This window comes from Crocodylus porosus, unplaced genomic scaffold (assembly GCF_001723895.1).
Source record: "Crocodylus porosus isolate Cpor-Errol unplaced genomic scaffold, CroPor_comp1, whole genome shotgun sequence".
Taxonomy (NCBI): Eukaryota; Metazoa; Chordata; order Crocodylia; family Crocodylidae; genus Crocodylus; species Crocodylus porosus.
This window is the reverse complement of record NW_017728913.1, coordinates 17,693,550-17,710,886: the sequence shown is the minus strand read 5'-3', so window position 1 is coordinate 17,710,886 and position 17,337 is coordinate 17,693,550. Positions and strand designations below refer to the sequence as shown.

At 38.7% G+C, this 17,337-nt stretch overlaps 1 protein-coding gene across 2 annotated transcripts in view; it reads left to right on the top strand.

Moving 5' to 3' along the window:
- The window catches only part of FSTL5 (follistatin like 5), a 600,367-nt gene that overhangs the window by 530,108 nt on the left and 52,922 nt on the right, over nt 1–17,337 (top strand). For both annotated transcript variants that reach the window (XM_019534563.1, XM_019534562.1), the window contains one exon: nt 13,152–13,301. In XM_019534563.1, the coding sequence (XP_019390108.1) occupies nt 13,152–13,301 (150 nt within the window). The remainder of the gene's footprint in view (nt 1–13,151; nt 13,302–17,337) is intronic.

Here is a 17,337-nt window from a genome sequence, read left to right as displayed (position 1 = left end):
CCCCAGCTCTCTTTCAGATCTGCGTTTGTTTCCTTCCTCTCTCCAGCTTCTTCCTCTATTTTCTCCCAGTCTTTTCCCTGAGTTAGAGGGTCCAATTCCACTCTCAGTTTGACACCTTCTTTCATATTGCTTATGTGCACAATGCATCTGTTAAACATCACTCCTATCTTTCATTTTTGAATTCTGCTTTTTAGAAATGCTTACAGAGTTGATCTTCAAATTTCTGATGTCACTTCTCCACACATTGTTGGTATTGTTCTGCCATGTATTTTGTTTTGTTTGAAGATAAACTGTCAGTTCCTTAGGGCATATATGAGACAGATCCTCCATGATTATCAACTTCAGGAGCTCTGTTGAAGAAAATGAAGACAGTTTTATCAGCCAGGAGTCTGTCACTATAAAATGAAGTTAGAACTGGTACAGGCAACAGAAGGTCCTTTGTAGCCAATAGAAGTGTGAAATGAATTTCACCAAAATCTGTGTCTTCTGTTTCTTCTGCATATTTTAAGGGCTGGCTACATTAATTCTTCACATATATTTCTTCTTCACTTTTTCTGTTGCTATTAGAGGGATTACAAATTGGTATGTTGGTATGGGCATTTGTGTGCTTGGTATCTGCTGTATTTACTTGAATATAAGATGACACTGAATATTGAGGGAAGATAAACAGATTAACTAGGTTTATTTAGTTTGGAGAAGAGAAGACAGCATGGAGGGGAGGGTGATTTAATCGCAACCTTCAACTACCTGAAGGGCAGTTCCAAAGTGGATAGAGCTAAACTGTTCCCAGTGGTGGCAAATAACAGAACAAGGAGCAATGGTCTTAAGTTTCAGTTAGGGAAATTTAGGTTAGATATTAGGAAATTTTTTCTCACCAAGAGAACTGGAATAGGTTACCCAGAGAGATTGTAGACTCTCCATCCTTGGAGGTTTTTAAGACTTTGCTCAGCAAAGCCTTGGCTGGGATGATCTAGTTGGGGATGGTCCTGCTTGAGCAGGAGGTTGGACTAGATGATCTCCTGAGGTCCCTTCCAGCCCTAGTTTTCTGTGATTCTGTAAGATGATCCCCCAATAATTATATTCTATATATGGAAAATTTATAAATGTGTTATACTTTTCCAGGTATAGAATATAATTAATGAAGGTTTGCCTTGAAATTTCCCCCTCCCCCTGCTACAGCAGGGAAAATAAATCAGGGAATCAGGTAGCCCCCTTCCCCTCCCCTCCTTTGCCAACTTCTTCCCCCTGTTGCCCCTTCTCCCCCTCCTTACTGTCAGACACTGCTGTCTTTGAACACATGGAAGTAAGGAGCAAATTTGAAAACACTGACCTTGACATAAATATACCTGTAGTATCCATGGACTTAGTTCATCCAGAATTGATGCATTTTACCTTTTTTGAAATTGCTGCAAGTTTTAGCACAGGCACTCCATAACCACACTTTTAAGCAGCATTTTTGTGCCTACTTATTTATAGTACAAATTGGGTACATCTACACATTGCCCTATAGCTACGTAGCAATGTGCTATGTCACTGTATGGCATGCTATGGTAAAGTAGTGATCGTAGTGGTGCACTTCCCCATTTTAGTGTGCCACTGTGGCGATGTAGTGCAAAATCTAATAGTGTGCCTCAGTCAATGAGCAGTACAGCACCATGCTTTAGTACTTCCAAAAGGAAGTACTAAAGCATGGCATGGTAGTCACATTGTCATATGGTAATGTGTAGATATACCCACTATATATGATAGTAGTCCAAAACCAAAAGCAAAGGCTCATTATTTACCACATAGCTCATTGTACTAGGTCCCAGCAGAGTCAACAGTGTTTCAAGCCATGGTAATCCCACAACCCAGCACTGATCAGTATTTATGTATACTCCAGATACCCCCCCACAAAGCTAATTAGCACTCCACTCATGACAAAACTGGGTGTTCTTGTCATGAGCCCTGGGATCCTCCGAAAGTGTATATGCAGATGAGGTGCAGGGGAACCTGGTCTGGCTCCACCTGATGGAGGGCAGGGCCACACTAAACATATGCAACAGGCTGAGAGAAGGGGTGACAGAGGGATTTGGGGTGAACTGTTTGAGAGGGCCTATTTGGAGATGTTTGCTATATTTCATAGATTTCATAGACATTAGGGCTGGAAGGGACCTCGGGAGATCATCGAGTCCAGCCCCCTGCCCAAAGGGCAGGAGGTCAGCTGGGGTCATAGGATCCCAGCAAGATAAGCATCCAATTTACTCTTGAAGGTGTTCAGTGTAGGTGCTTGAACCACCTCCGCTGGCAGACTGTTCCAGACCTTGGGGGCTCGGACAGTAAAGAAATTCTTCCTTACGTCCAGCCTGAAACAGATATTAAAGGCTGGTGAAGAAACAGGAATCATTGAAAATTGTATGCAGTGTAATGAGTCACCATGACTTGAAAATAATTGCTGCTGAGGAGGACACCATACAGTGGGTGGTACCAAATAGCCTACTTGGGTAGGCTGTACTAACTAATCCTTGTGTACAAATACCATGACCATCAGGGCAGTTTTCCTAGTCACACCTGGGGATAACTGCTTTTCTGACACAGGGTAGTGCCTGTGAAGGTAATGTTTGGTAAACCTCCCACTTGCTGCTCGAGTGGGAAGATTTTGGCTTTAAGCCCAGTTCTTGAAAATGGGAGACTTCTCCTTAGCTTGCTCCTAGGCCTTATGGCTAAAGGCAAGTGAAATTCGGGGACATCTGAACCCTAAGCCTCCAGGCTTGGGCCTGCATGTAGGATTTGGAAACATCTGAAGCCATAGGTGGAGGTGAAAGATGTTTGCCAGTAGTAGGGCCACTAATGGTTCTTGACTGACTCATTTGGAATTGATTTGGATTGAAACATGAAATATTTTTATTAAAAAAAAATGTGGTAGTGTGGTCACTTGACAGGTGGTTAGAGGTACAGTGATACGTGCATATCATTCACCCTCTTGAATATATAATATTTTTGCAAAAAAAAATCATGTGGTAGGTTCCCATTAGTATGTTTGCTCAATATTGGCCATGTGTTTTATAGTCATCTTGTATTTGAATAAATATGGTAAATTAAGGCTGATGGCGTTATCTTATGATGCCTATTATAAAGTTTTAATTGATAATATCTGTTTCTTATCACTTGGGCCTTTGTTATATATTACTCTTTAAGCTTCTCAAATGGTGATAAGTGTTAGTGTTAGCTCAAGTTTAGAGTTAAACATATTCAAGCTAAAAATCTTCTCTGACTGTCACAACTGTGATTTGCTACTAGAAAGCTGGTGATCTTGGGGCCTGACTAGGAGCTACAGTTGTGAGTTCCCGCTACAGGACTGCAAGCCATGGCAGGCTTCTATCTCTGCTCTATGTGGGGGTGGGTTGGACTAGGCAGTGAAATGAATGGGAATGGGAGCTGGGGACTGGATGGTGAAATGAAGGAACTCACTCACTGAAGCCACTACCTTTTATCCTTTGTCCACTAAAGGATAAAATAAAAAGAAGTAAAACAAAATGTAAAAGTATGAAGAGTAAGTAAATTAAAGCAATTCTTGTATTTGAATAAGTTAGTATTGGGATTGGTAACCCCTACTCACAGGGATGCTGTTCCTGCCTCGGGAGGGAAGGTCATGGGGATCCTGATCTGGACCTCTACCTTGATCCCTCTTCCACCCCTTAGGCTTTCCTCCCTGAACAGTCTGTGCTCCTGTTAGCTGCCCAACCAAGACATACCCCTGGGGGCAGGAGAGGGAGTTGGCTTGGTGCCAGTAGCACCTGCTGGGCAGTAGAGTTAAGAGGGTGGAAAGTTTGTATGCACAGAACAGAAGAGTCGGGGGAGGCACTGCATCCTGGGATGCTGGAGGACTGGAACCTAGATGGCTTATCTCTGGGAGGAGTGGTCACACATTCATGGAATGTGAGCTGGGTAACAGTTCAGAGAAACCTGCCCTGGGGTGGCTTAACTTTAAGATGGTTAAAAGGTGCTTAAAACTAGTTTAAACATCTTAAAGCATGGGCCATCTAGCGGTTAACAACTCCCTGAGCCTCCTAAAATGAATGTGTAACGTAACCCCTTGGACTCTATCTAGTCACCTTGAGGGAAAAAGCACATTTTAACAATCCCTAAATAATAATAACAAAGGTATATTTGGGTAAAAACAAAACTGTCTTGGAGGATTTTGCCTCTTTAGCTATCATTATAAATATCAAAGGCTGCAACACTCAACAGCAAGATATATTTTAGCATGGATAATTATGCTGAGCAGCTAATCATGCCTTGATTTGTGCTGCTTAAGTGAAATTAGGTTGACACAGATAAAAATAAGCCAGAGATCTTTCTTTATGGATGGGTAATTCAAAAGCTGATTATTTAAGAAGTCAATTAAATTTTATTAGGTTAAAAAGAAAATGAGAACAGCATATATTTTATATTGTCCTATATTTTCTTTGAGAATGTAGTGATAATCTGAATGAACCATAAATAAGTTGAATGCTAAAAAATGGTGGGGGGGATGATTTCCCTTTTTTAGCCTTCTATAAAGTAAGCAAAAGAGGAGGTAAGAAAGTGACTTTTTCATTTTTCTCTGTTAAAGTTACCTGCAGGATATAGAAAATATCTTATGTTTAGAGTCAGAAGGTATCATTGATACATCACAAAAAGATTGGAAATGTTGCCCTTGGATCTATGTGTCATTTCCATTATTTCATCAATTATAGGTCTCACAAGCATCCAAGAATCAAGATATTTCCTTCTTTTGAATACCAAAGCTTAATTTTTGCACAAAGAAATATGAAGCTATGTATATTGTTTTTATTTTTCATCTTACAATACTCATTATACTAGTTCATTTCCCTTTCAAAAAATAATTTGATTTTGTTTCCAATGAAACTCTCTACCAAAGAATAAAAGGCCGTTGAGATTATTTTCCTCTAAGAAAAAAGGATGAACTTCAGAATTCCCTATATGTAGCATTGATAATAAACCAACAGCTGTGCATTGCTCAGAATAACTCATTGACCAGGAAAGCTGAGATAAAAACAGACTTCTTTGCAGAGTATAATATCTTCTCCAAACTTCTTTTGGAAAAAGCTGTTAGTTTGTTCTAAGTAAAAATGCAATTTTGGTGCAGTGTCGCATTGTATTGCATCTCTGCTTGATCGGTGACTGGTGAGGATTCATAAAGAACATTCTCAGTTATTCTGTATTGTTTTGTTTTCTTTGTTGCACAGTTTTATTGGGTAAGTTTTGTATTTTATTTTTATATGACTATGTGCAGATAGGGTCCTGTCTCTCCCTGCTCCTTCCACAGATAACATATTTCCATTAGTTAATTCTTTCAATATAATACAAGTTCTGGAAAGCACTTCATAGTCTTTGAAAACCATTCTTAATGCAAGTTTTCAGCAGTAGAAGAAAGAGAAGTGTTCGTTCAGCCATGTGAATTACTTTTTATATATTTCTGAGCTAGTGTTTCGTATGGTTCTTAAACCAATTTGAGGGCTGTTTGCCTGAGTACACTATACACTTTGTAGGTAAGTGTGCACTGCCCAATACAGTAGTATCTGGATACTCAGGCAACTAAGCAAACTAACCTGGTTGCTGGAAGAATTAACTCATTTTCAGGCTATAATGGTGCTCCACCCGGGCTGGTCAGCATTACTTCTCAATGCTGGATAAGAATAAGCTTCTCTTGTTCTGAGAATAAAGCAGGTCACCCAGTCCATACCCTTCTCTAAGCTCTAAAGCATAATTAAAAAATACTTCAACCATACCTGACAGTTGTTTGTCTAGTTTGTTCTTAAAAAAAACACACAGACACACACACATATGAGTTCAGCACTGGCACGGCATAAGAAGCCTGAAAAATATACTTCATTGAAAGTATATATAGCTATCGGTAGATATATCAGTCCATATAGATGTCTCTCTATATAGATATATATCTGTATATATCCAGAGATAGCTAGATAGATATCTATAGATATAGATATTCAATGAAGTATATTTGTGAGCCTTCTTGGATAGACTGTGCCAGTGAAAAGTGGACACTGCCAGGTGTCCTGGACACTGACCACCTATGGGAAATCTAAGCGGCGGAGGGTTGTTAGGCCTCCTAAGACAGCCAGGGCCTCTCATGTATTGTCTCTGTTAGAGGTGGATTTGGGGGTCAGATATATACATAGAGCTACAGCCCACCCTCACATACCCTATAAATACACAGAGGCTCCAATAAAGTTCAAAAATATATTATAAACTTGGGCTCACAACAAAAACAAGATTAACACTAAGAAATGTACGTAACATCAAGCATTAACTACATATACCGGTTAACTGCAATACACCATAAACAGAACTGTGCAGGGGCAGTGAAAGGCAGCATTGGGGCCTTCACAGGCTCACTGAGCTGGAATGACAGTCAGGCCCTCAGTCTTTTCCCTCAGAGGGTACTCACTGAGCCTGAGAGTGCGGGAAGGGTGATAATTACCTATCCAATGGATTATCGAGGTCCCAATCCAATAATGCTTTTACAGGTAACTATCCAATTATAATCCAATCTGATAGGTCACCCCTCTCTCTCTCTCTCACTGCTACAGTCTCTGCTCATATGCCTCGAACACGCAGGTATCACCAACCAAGTAAGCTCACACACCATTCAAACCTAAGTACTCTCGAGCCTCCATATTCCGTTTGCATGCCAAATCTTGCCTCAGGATTCCTTAAATACTCACCAAAATTGCACCATGTGTCAGTCATTCTTCTCACCAACCATACTCATACACACGACACCCTACTATTGTGCTCTTGGCACTCAAGTGTAGCACACTGCACTCGACTGCACCACACAACCTACTGCACAGGCTTCCCAGATGTAAGTGGGTCACTGACATCATCCAGGTTTGCTCTTCTAGAACCTGCCCACCTCTAATCAGTGTGGGCATGCTCAGAAGGGGTCTCATGTTATGGACCACATCCAACACTGGTGCTGAACTAGTCCCAGATTAGAGGAAGGGAAAAAATCCAAATGTCTACTGTAAATCAGCTATACCACAAATTAAGCCCTTGTGCTACCAGTGAACATGGAGAATACTTTCCATATTTTCTCACATTCTACATGCTTTCAAATAAGACATGCACTTTGTTTTGGGAAGACAGGATGAAGAAAAAAGTTTTCCAGAATTTTACTAGCCTATGCATGGGTAGGCCACATGCAGGAAAAAGTCACTCCTCATTTTACTGCAGCTGCACAGCTTAGAGGTTTAACCCTGTCACTGTTGTTGCCAGATTGCAGAGCCAAATGCAGCTGTTGTTTCAAGAGTGGCTGCGTCATGGTTAAACCTATAGCTGTGCAGCTGTGGCAAGAGGGTGAATGTTACTGAGGATGGGACCCTGGCCCTCCTGCACGTGGCCAGTCAGGAAGGGAGTAGAGTCCTTGGGAGACATTCCAGCGTCCGCATACCTCCATTCTAACACAGAAATCAGCTTCCTTCCTAAATCACGGACACCAAGTTTGGAGCGGTAATTTGGGGGAAAAGGTGCATGTAGTATATGAATGAATGTGGTAATCATTGCCCTCTTTAAAACAACCTTGTATATACTGGAAGACAGTTTCTACATTAGCATTCAGTCTTCTTCTTTGCCAGGGAAAACAAATCCAGTTCTCTCAATGTTTCCTAATAGGTCATTTTTCAGATTTTGTTTCTCCTTCTGCACTCTCCAGTTAACCTACTTTTTCTATATGTGTAGTGCTGAAAACTGGAAACTTTTGTCTAAATGAGGCCTACCCAGTGTCACACTGAAAGTAAATAACTATTTCCCAATATCTACAACATTTCTATTAATACTTACCAAAAATGAGATTTACCCTTTTGCATCAAGTTGTTGACTCATTTGGACTGCAACTACTGTAATCTCTGGATCCTTTTCTGCGGTACTGCTGTTTAAATAGTTGTTCTCCATTTTGCATTTACATTTCACCAGTTTTGCAGGATCTTTATGCCCTGAAAGGTAAAATCAAATAAAAATAGTTGAATTACTTTTGAAACAAAAAATGCCTCAGCACATCCCATTGCAGTCAGTGACAAAACTCCCATAAATTTCAACATAGCCTTGTTCTGCCTTTTTATATAATGAGACGGTGGAGGCCATGATTATCTGAGGTTTAGCTTGATCTAAAAGCCAAACTGAATACATGTTTGAGGAATTTTGATTGGACAACAACTAGCCGGCCTGATCTAACTTAGTTTACCTAAGGAAGTCCTCTATGTAGATCAGGCTAAGCCATGCCTGATCTAACCAATTGTGTGTACACATTCAGAGCACAGCCCAGAGGCCATGCTTTTCTTACCCTCCCCACCCCTTATTGGGCCTCTGGCCCCCCTCCCAACTCTAGATGTACAGCCCTTTCTGATCGCGCCAAGCCCCCCACACCAGCTAGCTCCCACCCACCCCCGATGCCATCCTTCCCACCACCCCATCCCAACTTACTTAGATAATTTTCCAGAATGGCTCCTGGCACCAGTGAATGTGCATCTAAGCAAGGATCTGATCAACAATTGTGAAATTTAAAGTAAGTAGTAGTATTCTAGGTCAGGTCCTGCAAATATATGCATGTGCCCTAAGTAACATTTAGATTACATACTCAGATGAGGTCAGAATGTGTACTTTTTGGAATAGGATGAGGTTTACCAAAATCTTTTTTTTACTCTACCAATTGCATCATAATTAGGTGTGACACATTCAAAATAATGGCTCAAAAATAATGGCATTAAGGGTGCCAATGAATTTTTTTCTGAAAGAATGCTTTGTGTGTAAACTGCATAAAAAGTCATGCAATATAAGATTAAAATGAGTTTGCTTGAACTATCATTTTTTAACATTTCAGAACATCATCCTATTTCAAAATGAGTGCACATGACAAATTTTGGTGGTGGTGATGATAGTGGTTACAATAGCATAATTGTTAATCATGTTATTAAATCATACATAATAAGCATAAGAACCTTGCTGAAAGGGCTTGATACAAAGCCAGTTAAAGTAAAATAAAAATCCTTGTACAAACTTTAGTAGCATTTGGACTAAATTGCCCCATAAATCCATAAACAATGTCTTGAGAATGTCTTTTTTCCTCTGACTTGTTTCAAAAGTTTTCACTTTCAAATGAAGATTATATTGTCTTCCATCTGTTGATTAGATTAGATCTGATTTAAAACATCTCACTTTCTGAATAAAATCAGGGTGTGTTTGGGATGGGGGAAATGAACAATGAAAAAACCCCACTTTTAACCAGATATTTTCTTTTGTTACACAGACATTAAATTGAAAAAAAAGTAATTTGATCCTAGTTTAATTAAAATGAGAGAATAGTGTATTTTGGTTTATATTTTAAAGAAAAAAAGATTTTGTCTGCTTACAAAACTGCAGGGGACATGAATATGAAACCTTAAAATTAAAACATACCAAATTTTTTAAAAAATGCCAAGTTCAGTCTCAACAAACACAATTTTTTTAAAGGCTAAATTTTAGCTCTGTTTATCAAAAACCTATTCTTGGATTCAAGAAAAGCCAGACGATATAAACTTAGATGGCTGAATATGCATCTGTAGATCATGATGTAAGACAAAATTGTATTTTGAAATGAAGGATCTATTTTGGATGATCTCAGCTTAGCAGGGCTATCAAGTGGGGTAATAACAAAAGGGCATCAGAGAGCTTTTGATTAATCTGAATTACTGTAACTTGCAAGATCTATTAAAATTCATCTCAGGGTGCTGAATTCATCCTAGGGTCAATGGCAATATTTAAAAAGTTGTGAAAAATGAGTGTGGACTGGAAAAGGCCTAACATACTTTCCATTTTTAAAAAGCAGTACCCAGGAATTATAAACATGTCAGTCTGACTTCAATACCCAGGAAGTTGCTGGAGAAAATTCTATTGAAAAGCATCTGGAGGAGGAAAAAGTGATCTATATCAGCAAGGATAGATTTACAAAGAAATCATGCTAAAACAACTTGACCTTTTTATTTGACAAAGTAACTAGTGGGTGGTTGAATGAATGCAGTGAACATAGTTTATTTAGAATATAGCAAGGCTTTTGACATAGGCTCTGGAATTTTTCAGGTTTTGACATAGTAGGTTAGTCAGAATGCTGCCAGTTTCATTTGAAGAGAATGGGAGAAGTGAAATTGGAAAGCTTGGCTTTCAAGGTAAGGGTTGAAAAACTGGATATCTTGTTCGGACCTTGGAGCATGCAGTCCCCTAGAACTACAGGCAAAGGGGCCACACAGTGCCCTTGTAACTTGGCAGGGGCAGATCCAGATGGGGTGCAGTGGTATGGTTTAACTCCCCTTTTTGGACCATTCATGGGAGCAGCCATCCCCAAAGGTAAGACTCTCCTTTCACCTGCTCTTCAGCCACAGCAAAATGCCCTCTCCTGTCATTAATTGCACACTTCCATTTGAGTACCCCTTTATTTTTTGTTCCAAGAAAAGAGCATGGCACTAATAATGCCAAGGTTGCAGCTTTGATGCCCATACAGAGCACAAGATCTTTCCTGCCTCAGGCAGCAGGTTGGATTAGATGACCTCCTAAGGCCCTTTCCAAACTTAACACTCCATGATTCTATGATAAAGACGTGGTATACATTTTGACATCATGTCTGTGATGATATATCCATATAAATATAAATATATATACTATATATATATATATATATATATATATAATTGTTTTTATACATACACACATTCACTATAATATATATATATATTTATAAATTCTGCTTTAGTCTTTCATGATTTGTAGCTTAGTTTGCATGATACTGGGAAAGGGAACATCTCATTTGAATATCTGAAATAATTTCCTATGCACTAATTAGATCAAGCAATATGCCTTCATACAGGTGTAGGGAACTGACTACATGGATAATTTTGCAAGGCTGGTGCCTGTGACATTACTAGAATAATCCTCCAATGGAAGTGGGAATTGCATATTATACAAATGATAATAAACTATTGATGAGATGATTGTACAGCATATTAGATGCTTGCTTGCTCATGTGCTTGTCTTATATGTGTACTAGCTAATTGTCCATCAAGAATGATGGATCCCTGCTCCCTTCCCTGTCCCCGCCACCTCCCCTTCCCTGCTGGCTGTTGTCAGGGCTGGGCAGTGGGGTGGCATAACCAACATGACCCCGTCTTCTCTTTCCCTCCCCACTTCCCTCCCTTCCTTCCTCCCTGCTGCCCAGCCCCAACAACAGCCACCATCATGACCCCCCGCTTTGCCTCCCCCTGCTCCATGCCCACCTGGACCCATACACCCTCCCTCCCTCCCTGCCACCTCCCCCTTCCTTCCAGCTGTTGTCAGGGATCCATTCCTGCTCCCCTCCCCTGCTCCCCACCAGCCAGCCCTGATAACAACCACTACTGTGACCTCTCCCTTTGCCTCCTCCCACCCCGCTCCCCTCCCTCCCTCCCTGCCCACTACCTCCCCCTCCCTGCCGGCTGTTCTGGGGGGTCAGTGGGGATGGGTGGTGGGGAGCACAATAACCCCCACCTTTGCGCTCAGGTAGGGAGGTGTGGGGAAGCCCTGTTGCTCAGGCAGCTGGAGCGTGTTCTCCACAAACTTTTCTGTCAGCGGCTCAAACTTGGGCCCATGCAGCCAATCACCACCCACCCTCTCAGCAGTGTATGCACAGTTGGCCACAAGTGTTATGGACAGACACACAGACTAAGCCCTTTCTTATATTGGAACTGTTTACACAACGGCAAACTGCTCTAAAAAGTACAAGGAATGAACAGTTTCCTCTATCATGCACGTCCCTCATTTAAAAAGAAAAAACTATTTATTCTCTTTTCTTTTGGATTTTCACAATGGTATAACCATTCCAAAAGACAGCTTATTCTGCCTTCGTGAAAGTTCCTCAAACTGCATGTATTAGATGCTGTATCAAGATAGTAGAGTTCAGGACCATTTTTCCATTAAAGTGATTTTTGTAGGTTCCTGTCTCTGGAAATATAACAGCCATAGAGCAAAAGGTAATGCTTACTGACCTTCTGTACAAGTAGGTTGATCTACTCAGATTGAAAATTGATTTGTTTCTCACTTTGACACGTGAAGATTTAGTGTGAATCTATCAAATGTATGGAGGGGCAAACATCAAAATATCTTGAGGCTAGAAAAAAGTTAGCATTAAAATACATTTTGTGCTCCATAAAAAAAACTAAGGAACTACTTAGTCCCACTTCTATTGGTATGTCGCTTTTTTCCCCTTCTCCCAAAGCAGCTTTATGTGAGAAAACAGATTTTTGCTGAGAGCTCATCAACTCCTTCTGTTTATTCCTCATGTGATGTCATCATCCCCTGACATACCATAATCATTACCACAGCAACCAGTGATGTTTTGCCAAGCAGAGGATTGTGAGGAATAAGCAGTAGATGAATGCTAAGCAAACAGCAATACTGATGTGATTAAACTGTCCCTAGTAATAAGGGAGAAAAAGAAAAATAGAAATATTAACATATACTGTATATTTTTAAGCAGAAAGTTTTTCCAAAATGTTCCTGTGGCTTCCAGATGTCTCTAAGAATATGAAGTAGATGGTCTTGAGTAGATTTGTTTAGCGGCACATAGAAAAATTAACCTATGGTACTTCTCTTTTCTGCATAAATCTTAAGGGTGTTGAGTACTATGGAATAATATACCTTAATGCAAAGAGAAGACTTGTTGGCATGCAAATATATTCATATGACTAAGCTTTTATTTTGGTACAGGCAAGACTTCCACTTGGAAATAGAAAGCTAAATACATAGAATTAAATCCTAATCTCATTGTAGCTGATAAGACTTTGACTTTGACTTTTCCAATTTTACCCATAATATTTTTGTGGAAAAAAATCTAAATGAAATATTTTTTATTGGATTTAACACTAAAATGGTGTACAAGTTTTTGGGTTTTTTTTTTTTTTCTCCGATGAAATGATGTACTTTTACCTTGTATTAGAACCTGGGAAAAAAACCATGGTATAAAATAGTTTGAAAAGTGTTTTTATTATTGTTATCATTGTGTAGGCTGACACATTTTCATTATTTTCATTTATCTTTCTCTCCCTTGTTTGTTTTTTATGATTGTTTTTGTTTCTGGCTTCCAGGATGAAGTTTGCCCCAAGGCTACAGAGGATACTATTCAACGGTGTGTGTGGGCGTCTGCTGTTAACGTAAAAGACAAGTTCATTTATGTGACTCAGCCCACTTTGGATAGAGTGCTCATTGTTGATGTACAGTCTCAAAAAGTTGTGCAGGTACCTCTTCCAAATTTGGAAATTAAGTCTGCATGCATAACGTGTTTTCAGTTTTTTATATTTTTTTAAGACAGCCAATTTAGAATACCTTGAAAAAAGAGTGTTCACTGATCATTGTCAGTGATCCCTCATGGTCAAAGATGATCACTCCTGTGAGGGATCACTGATGATGATCAATGGACACTGTTTTCCAAAAACTATTTGAACTTGGCTGTCTACAATTAACACTGAACATTATGGCTAAGTACAGGCAGACAAAAAAGCTTGCAGCTGAATTGATTCAATCTTGACGGGTTAGTCTATGCTGCATAGATTGAACTGATAAGCAAGTGAACATTCCCTTTTGATTCCAGAAATGCAGCCACATGCCTGCGGTGTCCTAGGCTAGAAGCTGGGTGGTGCTTAGAGCACTCTTCTCTGCTCAGCTGGAACAGACAACTTGAATCTGGAGGGGATTTGGGACAGAAGTTTAATAAGCTGATTTAACCTAAATCAGTTAAGTCTGATACTACACACCCATCCAGGTTTAAACCAGTATCAGCCATTTTGAAAGCAGTTTATGTGTACTGAACGTGCATTGTGTTACAGGTTTGAACCAGTTTCTGTTCACTTATACTTGTTTATGTGTAATTTCTGTCTCTATGTGAAATAAGTTAATGATTCTTTACCAGTGTTTTCCCTTTGGTTATTTGATAATAATACTTATTTTGTCGGTTTCACTATTTCTCCATTTAGAAGCAGTTAGTAAAGGAGAAACGATCAGAAAAGAACTTTATAAATGTGAAAAAATTAGGTGAATGAACCATTTGCATAGTTTCCAGTTAAATTGTTTTTCACTGGAAAATGTAGTCATCAAATCTGAAACTTTTCATGGGTGTGTGAAACTTGAGTTTTAAAAGGAAATGTCCAGGATGGACTTTCAGTTAAAGGACAAGACACCTACCAACAATCCAGTGTTTAAAGGACTAACCTTGGTGGCTGAAATGAAAATTCATGTTGGTGGTGTGAATGAGGCAAAACAGGCTATTGATTATTTTATAGTGTGTATCATTCAGTCACCCCCATTGGAAATAGCACACTTTCATATAAACATTATAGCCATTATCATAGGGATTTGACCCTTGAAGTCCTGCATCCAAAGTTATGGTCCTAAGCATTGTGACCACAGTTCCCAGTGTCAAAATTGTCTCTCTCAATAATATCTGCTGTTGGAGCTGTCCACCCTGTGTCTCCACCCTGTTTGTTGGATAAGAGAGAAACTGACATCATAAACCAATGGTTATGTCACTCATTTTGAATGTGGGAGACCAAGATAAAAATCATAGCGCTAATGAATATTTTGTATTTTATACAAAGTGGAACAGTTTCAACAGCAGAGATTGAAAGGAACATGACACCCTAAAATCATCAGTAGTTTTGATTTAGGGAAGTGAGAAGATCAAATATTTTGTTGAATCAGGCAGAGCAGGGCTTTGAAGTTGGTCTAGTATATTCTGGGTAGGGGCCTTGACTGCCACATGGTTGCCATATGGCTTCTCCCTGTCGCCCCCCCTCACCCCCCATGGAAAATCTATGTCTTTTTTGTTTTGTTCCCATGCATATGGTACAATTTTTAAATACCATTTTTATTTTGTCAAGTTGTCAATACGTTCCCTATTCAGCTCTAAGTAAAAGCCTTATTGACATTTAAAAATAGAATTCCATGGTTGAAAGAGTATTTTGCCAGCAAATGATTTTAAAAATAAGTAAATCGATTAAAGAAGCTCCAATTGAAGGTGTTGAGTGATGTATAAGCCCCAGTGGAACAGATTCTAAACACACATTTTAAAAAACGCCTGCATTTAAAAAACATAGTGCAAGACTCTGAAGATCAGTGGAAATGAGAAGCGAGGTGACTTTAAGCCAGTTCGTGCTTTTTTGTTCTAGGCTCTTGTGGAGTTGGTTGCAGCACTTCATAAGTTATGGCAGACTGTCCCTGGCTTTCTATAGAAGCACTTTGTGAGATACCCACAGAGCTCAGCAATGTTGCCTTGCTTCCACCCAACCTAACCTCACCTTCCAAAATCCATTAATGTGCTAGTGAGGACCCTCCCTTAAGATGAACAATACCTGGACTTGAATTCTCGTAGGATAGATTAAGGTACTTTGCACTGGGCAGTTATTCCTTAGTTTAATCTAGAGCTCTGCCAGGTCCTTTGGGCTTTCATAAACTGTGCAGTGGTTCTGGCAGGGGAGAATCTTTCCCTATTGACCAAGAGTTTTGCATTTTGGTTTGTTTGACAAAGGTGGATATATTTTGCTGTAGTTTAGTTCTGGTGCCCTTGTCTCAACTCAAATTGATGTCAATGACTCAATAGTTTTTACTTGCATAATATATATGTCCATTTAGGACAATGAAAAGACTCTGATTACTACAGACCTTGAGATCGTACTTCTTTTGAGCTCAATGGGATTATTTTATTTAATGACAATTAGCACAGCCGTCTATCAACAGATATATGAAATGAGCAAAATGTCTGTATATGCTTTGAAAATAATAGCATGAACTTCATGAGCCTTAAATATCACAATATTAAGATACTATTTAAATGATAAAATCTCTAGTGTTTACAGCTGTTTACAAGACAGATACAATTTACAAGAGGCAGAATCACAGTCAGTTTCTTTACTGGTTCTATTTCAGTCTGGTTATACAAAGAGACGTTATAGTCCATTTTTCATTTTTAAATCAGATGCGTATAGTGGATTATTTTTCAGTATACAGTCTTTAGTCTTTTAGACTGTTGGCATTTGACCAGGAAAATTAGCCTTATTTTGCTTTCAGCTGCAACAAAGGTCAGTGAATTACAGGCGCACAGTTTAGGATTGGCAACAATCTTCTGCTCTCAGTGGAATTTTCTAACTGCAGAAGATTTCAAAACATGTAAAATCATCTTTAACTTATTTCAAAAGTAGATTTAGCACAGCCTGAAATAAATTTAATTCTGATGCTTGGAGCTTTGAATCCAGTTAATGAATAAGCCTCATAACTTGTTAGCAATTCCCTCATCCCTATTATTATGTGAAATTAATAGAAGGGGACTGTGACCTCACAGTGGATGTTCAGATTTAAATTTTAATCATACAAATGTCTAGAGTCTGAAGGGTTCGCACTCTATATAATGTAATACATATATAAAACAAATATTCTAATCAAATGTAATTTTCATATATAATAAAATCCCAGTGTAAATGATTAACTAAACTTTCATCTGAAATTTAAGGATTTTTTAAACCTTATTCTGTAGAGAAATCCAATTTGTTTTCTAGAATAGCCAACTGTCATTATAAAAATTAATGGAATCATCATAAAAGTACCCAGGCTTTAAAACTATTATTAAACTTAACACAGCTATGATTTATTTTTCCCATTTTAGGTAGCTACATATTTTAAAAACTGTTGCATTTTAAAGCTAATTGTTATATTTACCACCATGTAATATATGGCTAGTGCACTAACCAGCACATCAATACTGATTATTACATTAAAATCTTAAAATCTTTCAATTTAATTATTTAATCAGAGAAAGGTATTTTAGAAAATATTTAGTGATTTTTTTTTTTAAATTTGGTTTTTGGTTAAAGAAGAGAGACTTCATTTGTGGCAATGTTCATATCCCAAATGTTACTGAAAACGTTATCAAAATATCCAGAAAGGTGCAAGGGTTTCTTTTTTCCTTTACCAAAAACAATTTGAAATGGAAAAAAAATTGATAACCAATGTTAAGATGTTTTTGGTAATTTTTGAAAAAAAAAATTATTTGAAAAGAGAGACAGAAGTTATTATTGAACAGAATGAAACAAAAACATCTTTTATATTTTGAAAATTGCTTAGACAGGCAGGCTATGGTGTCGCAGATTTAAAATCTGAAATTGCTGATGAAAATTGACAGTTTCTTGATTCTGAAATTAGTTAATCTCATTACTTAGGTAAAGCCAAAGGGTGAAATCAAAACACCATTGAAGTAGTAAAATACCCTGTGGAATCAGTATATTA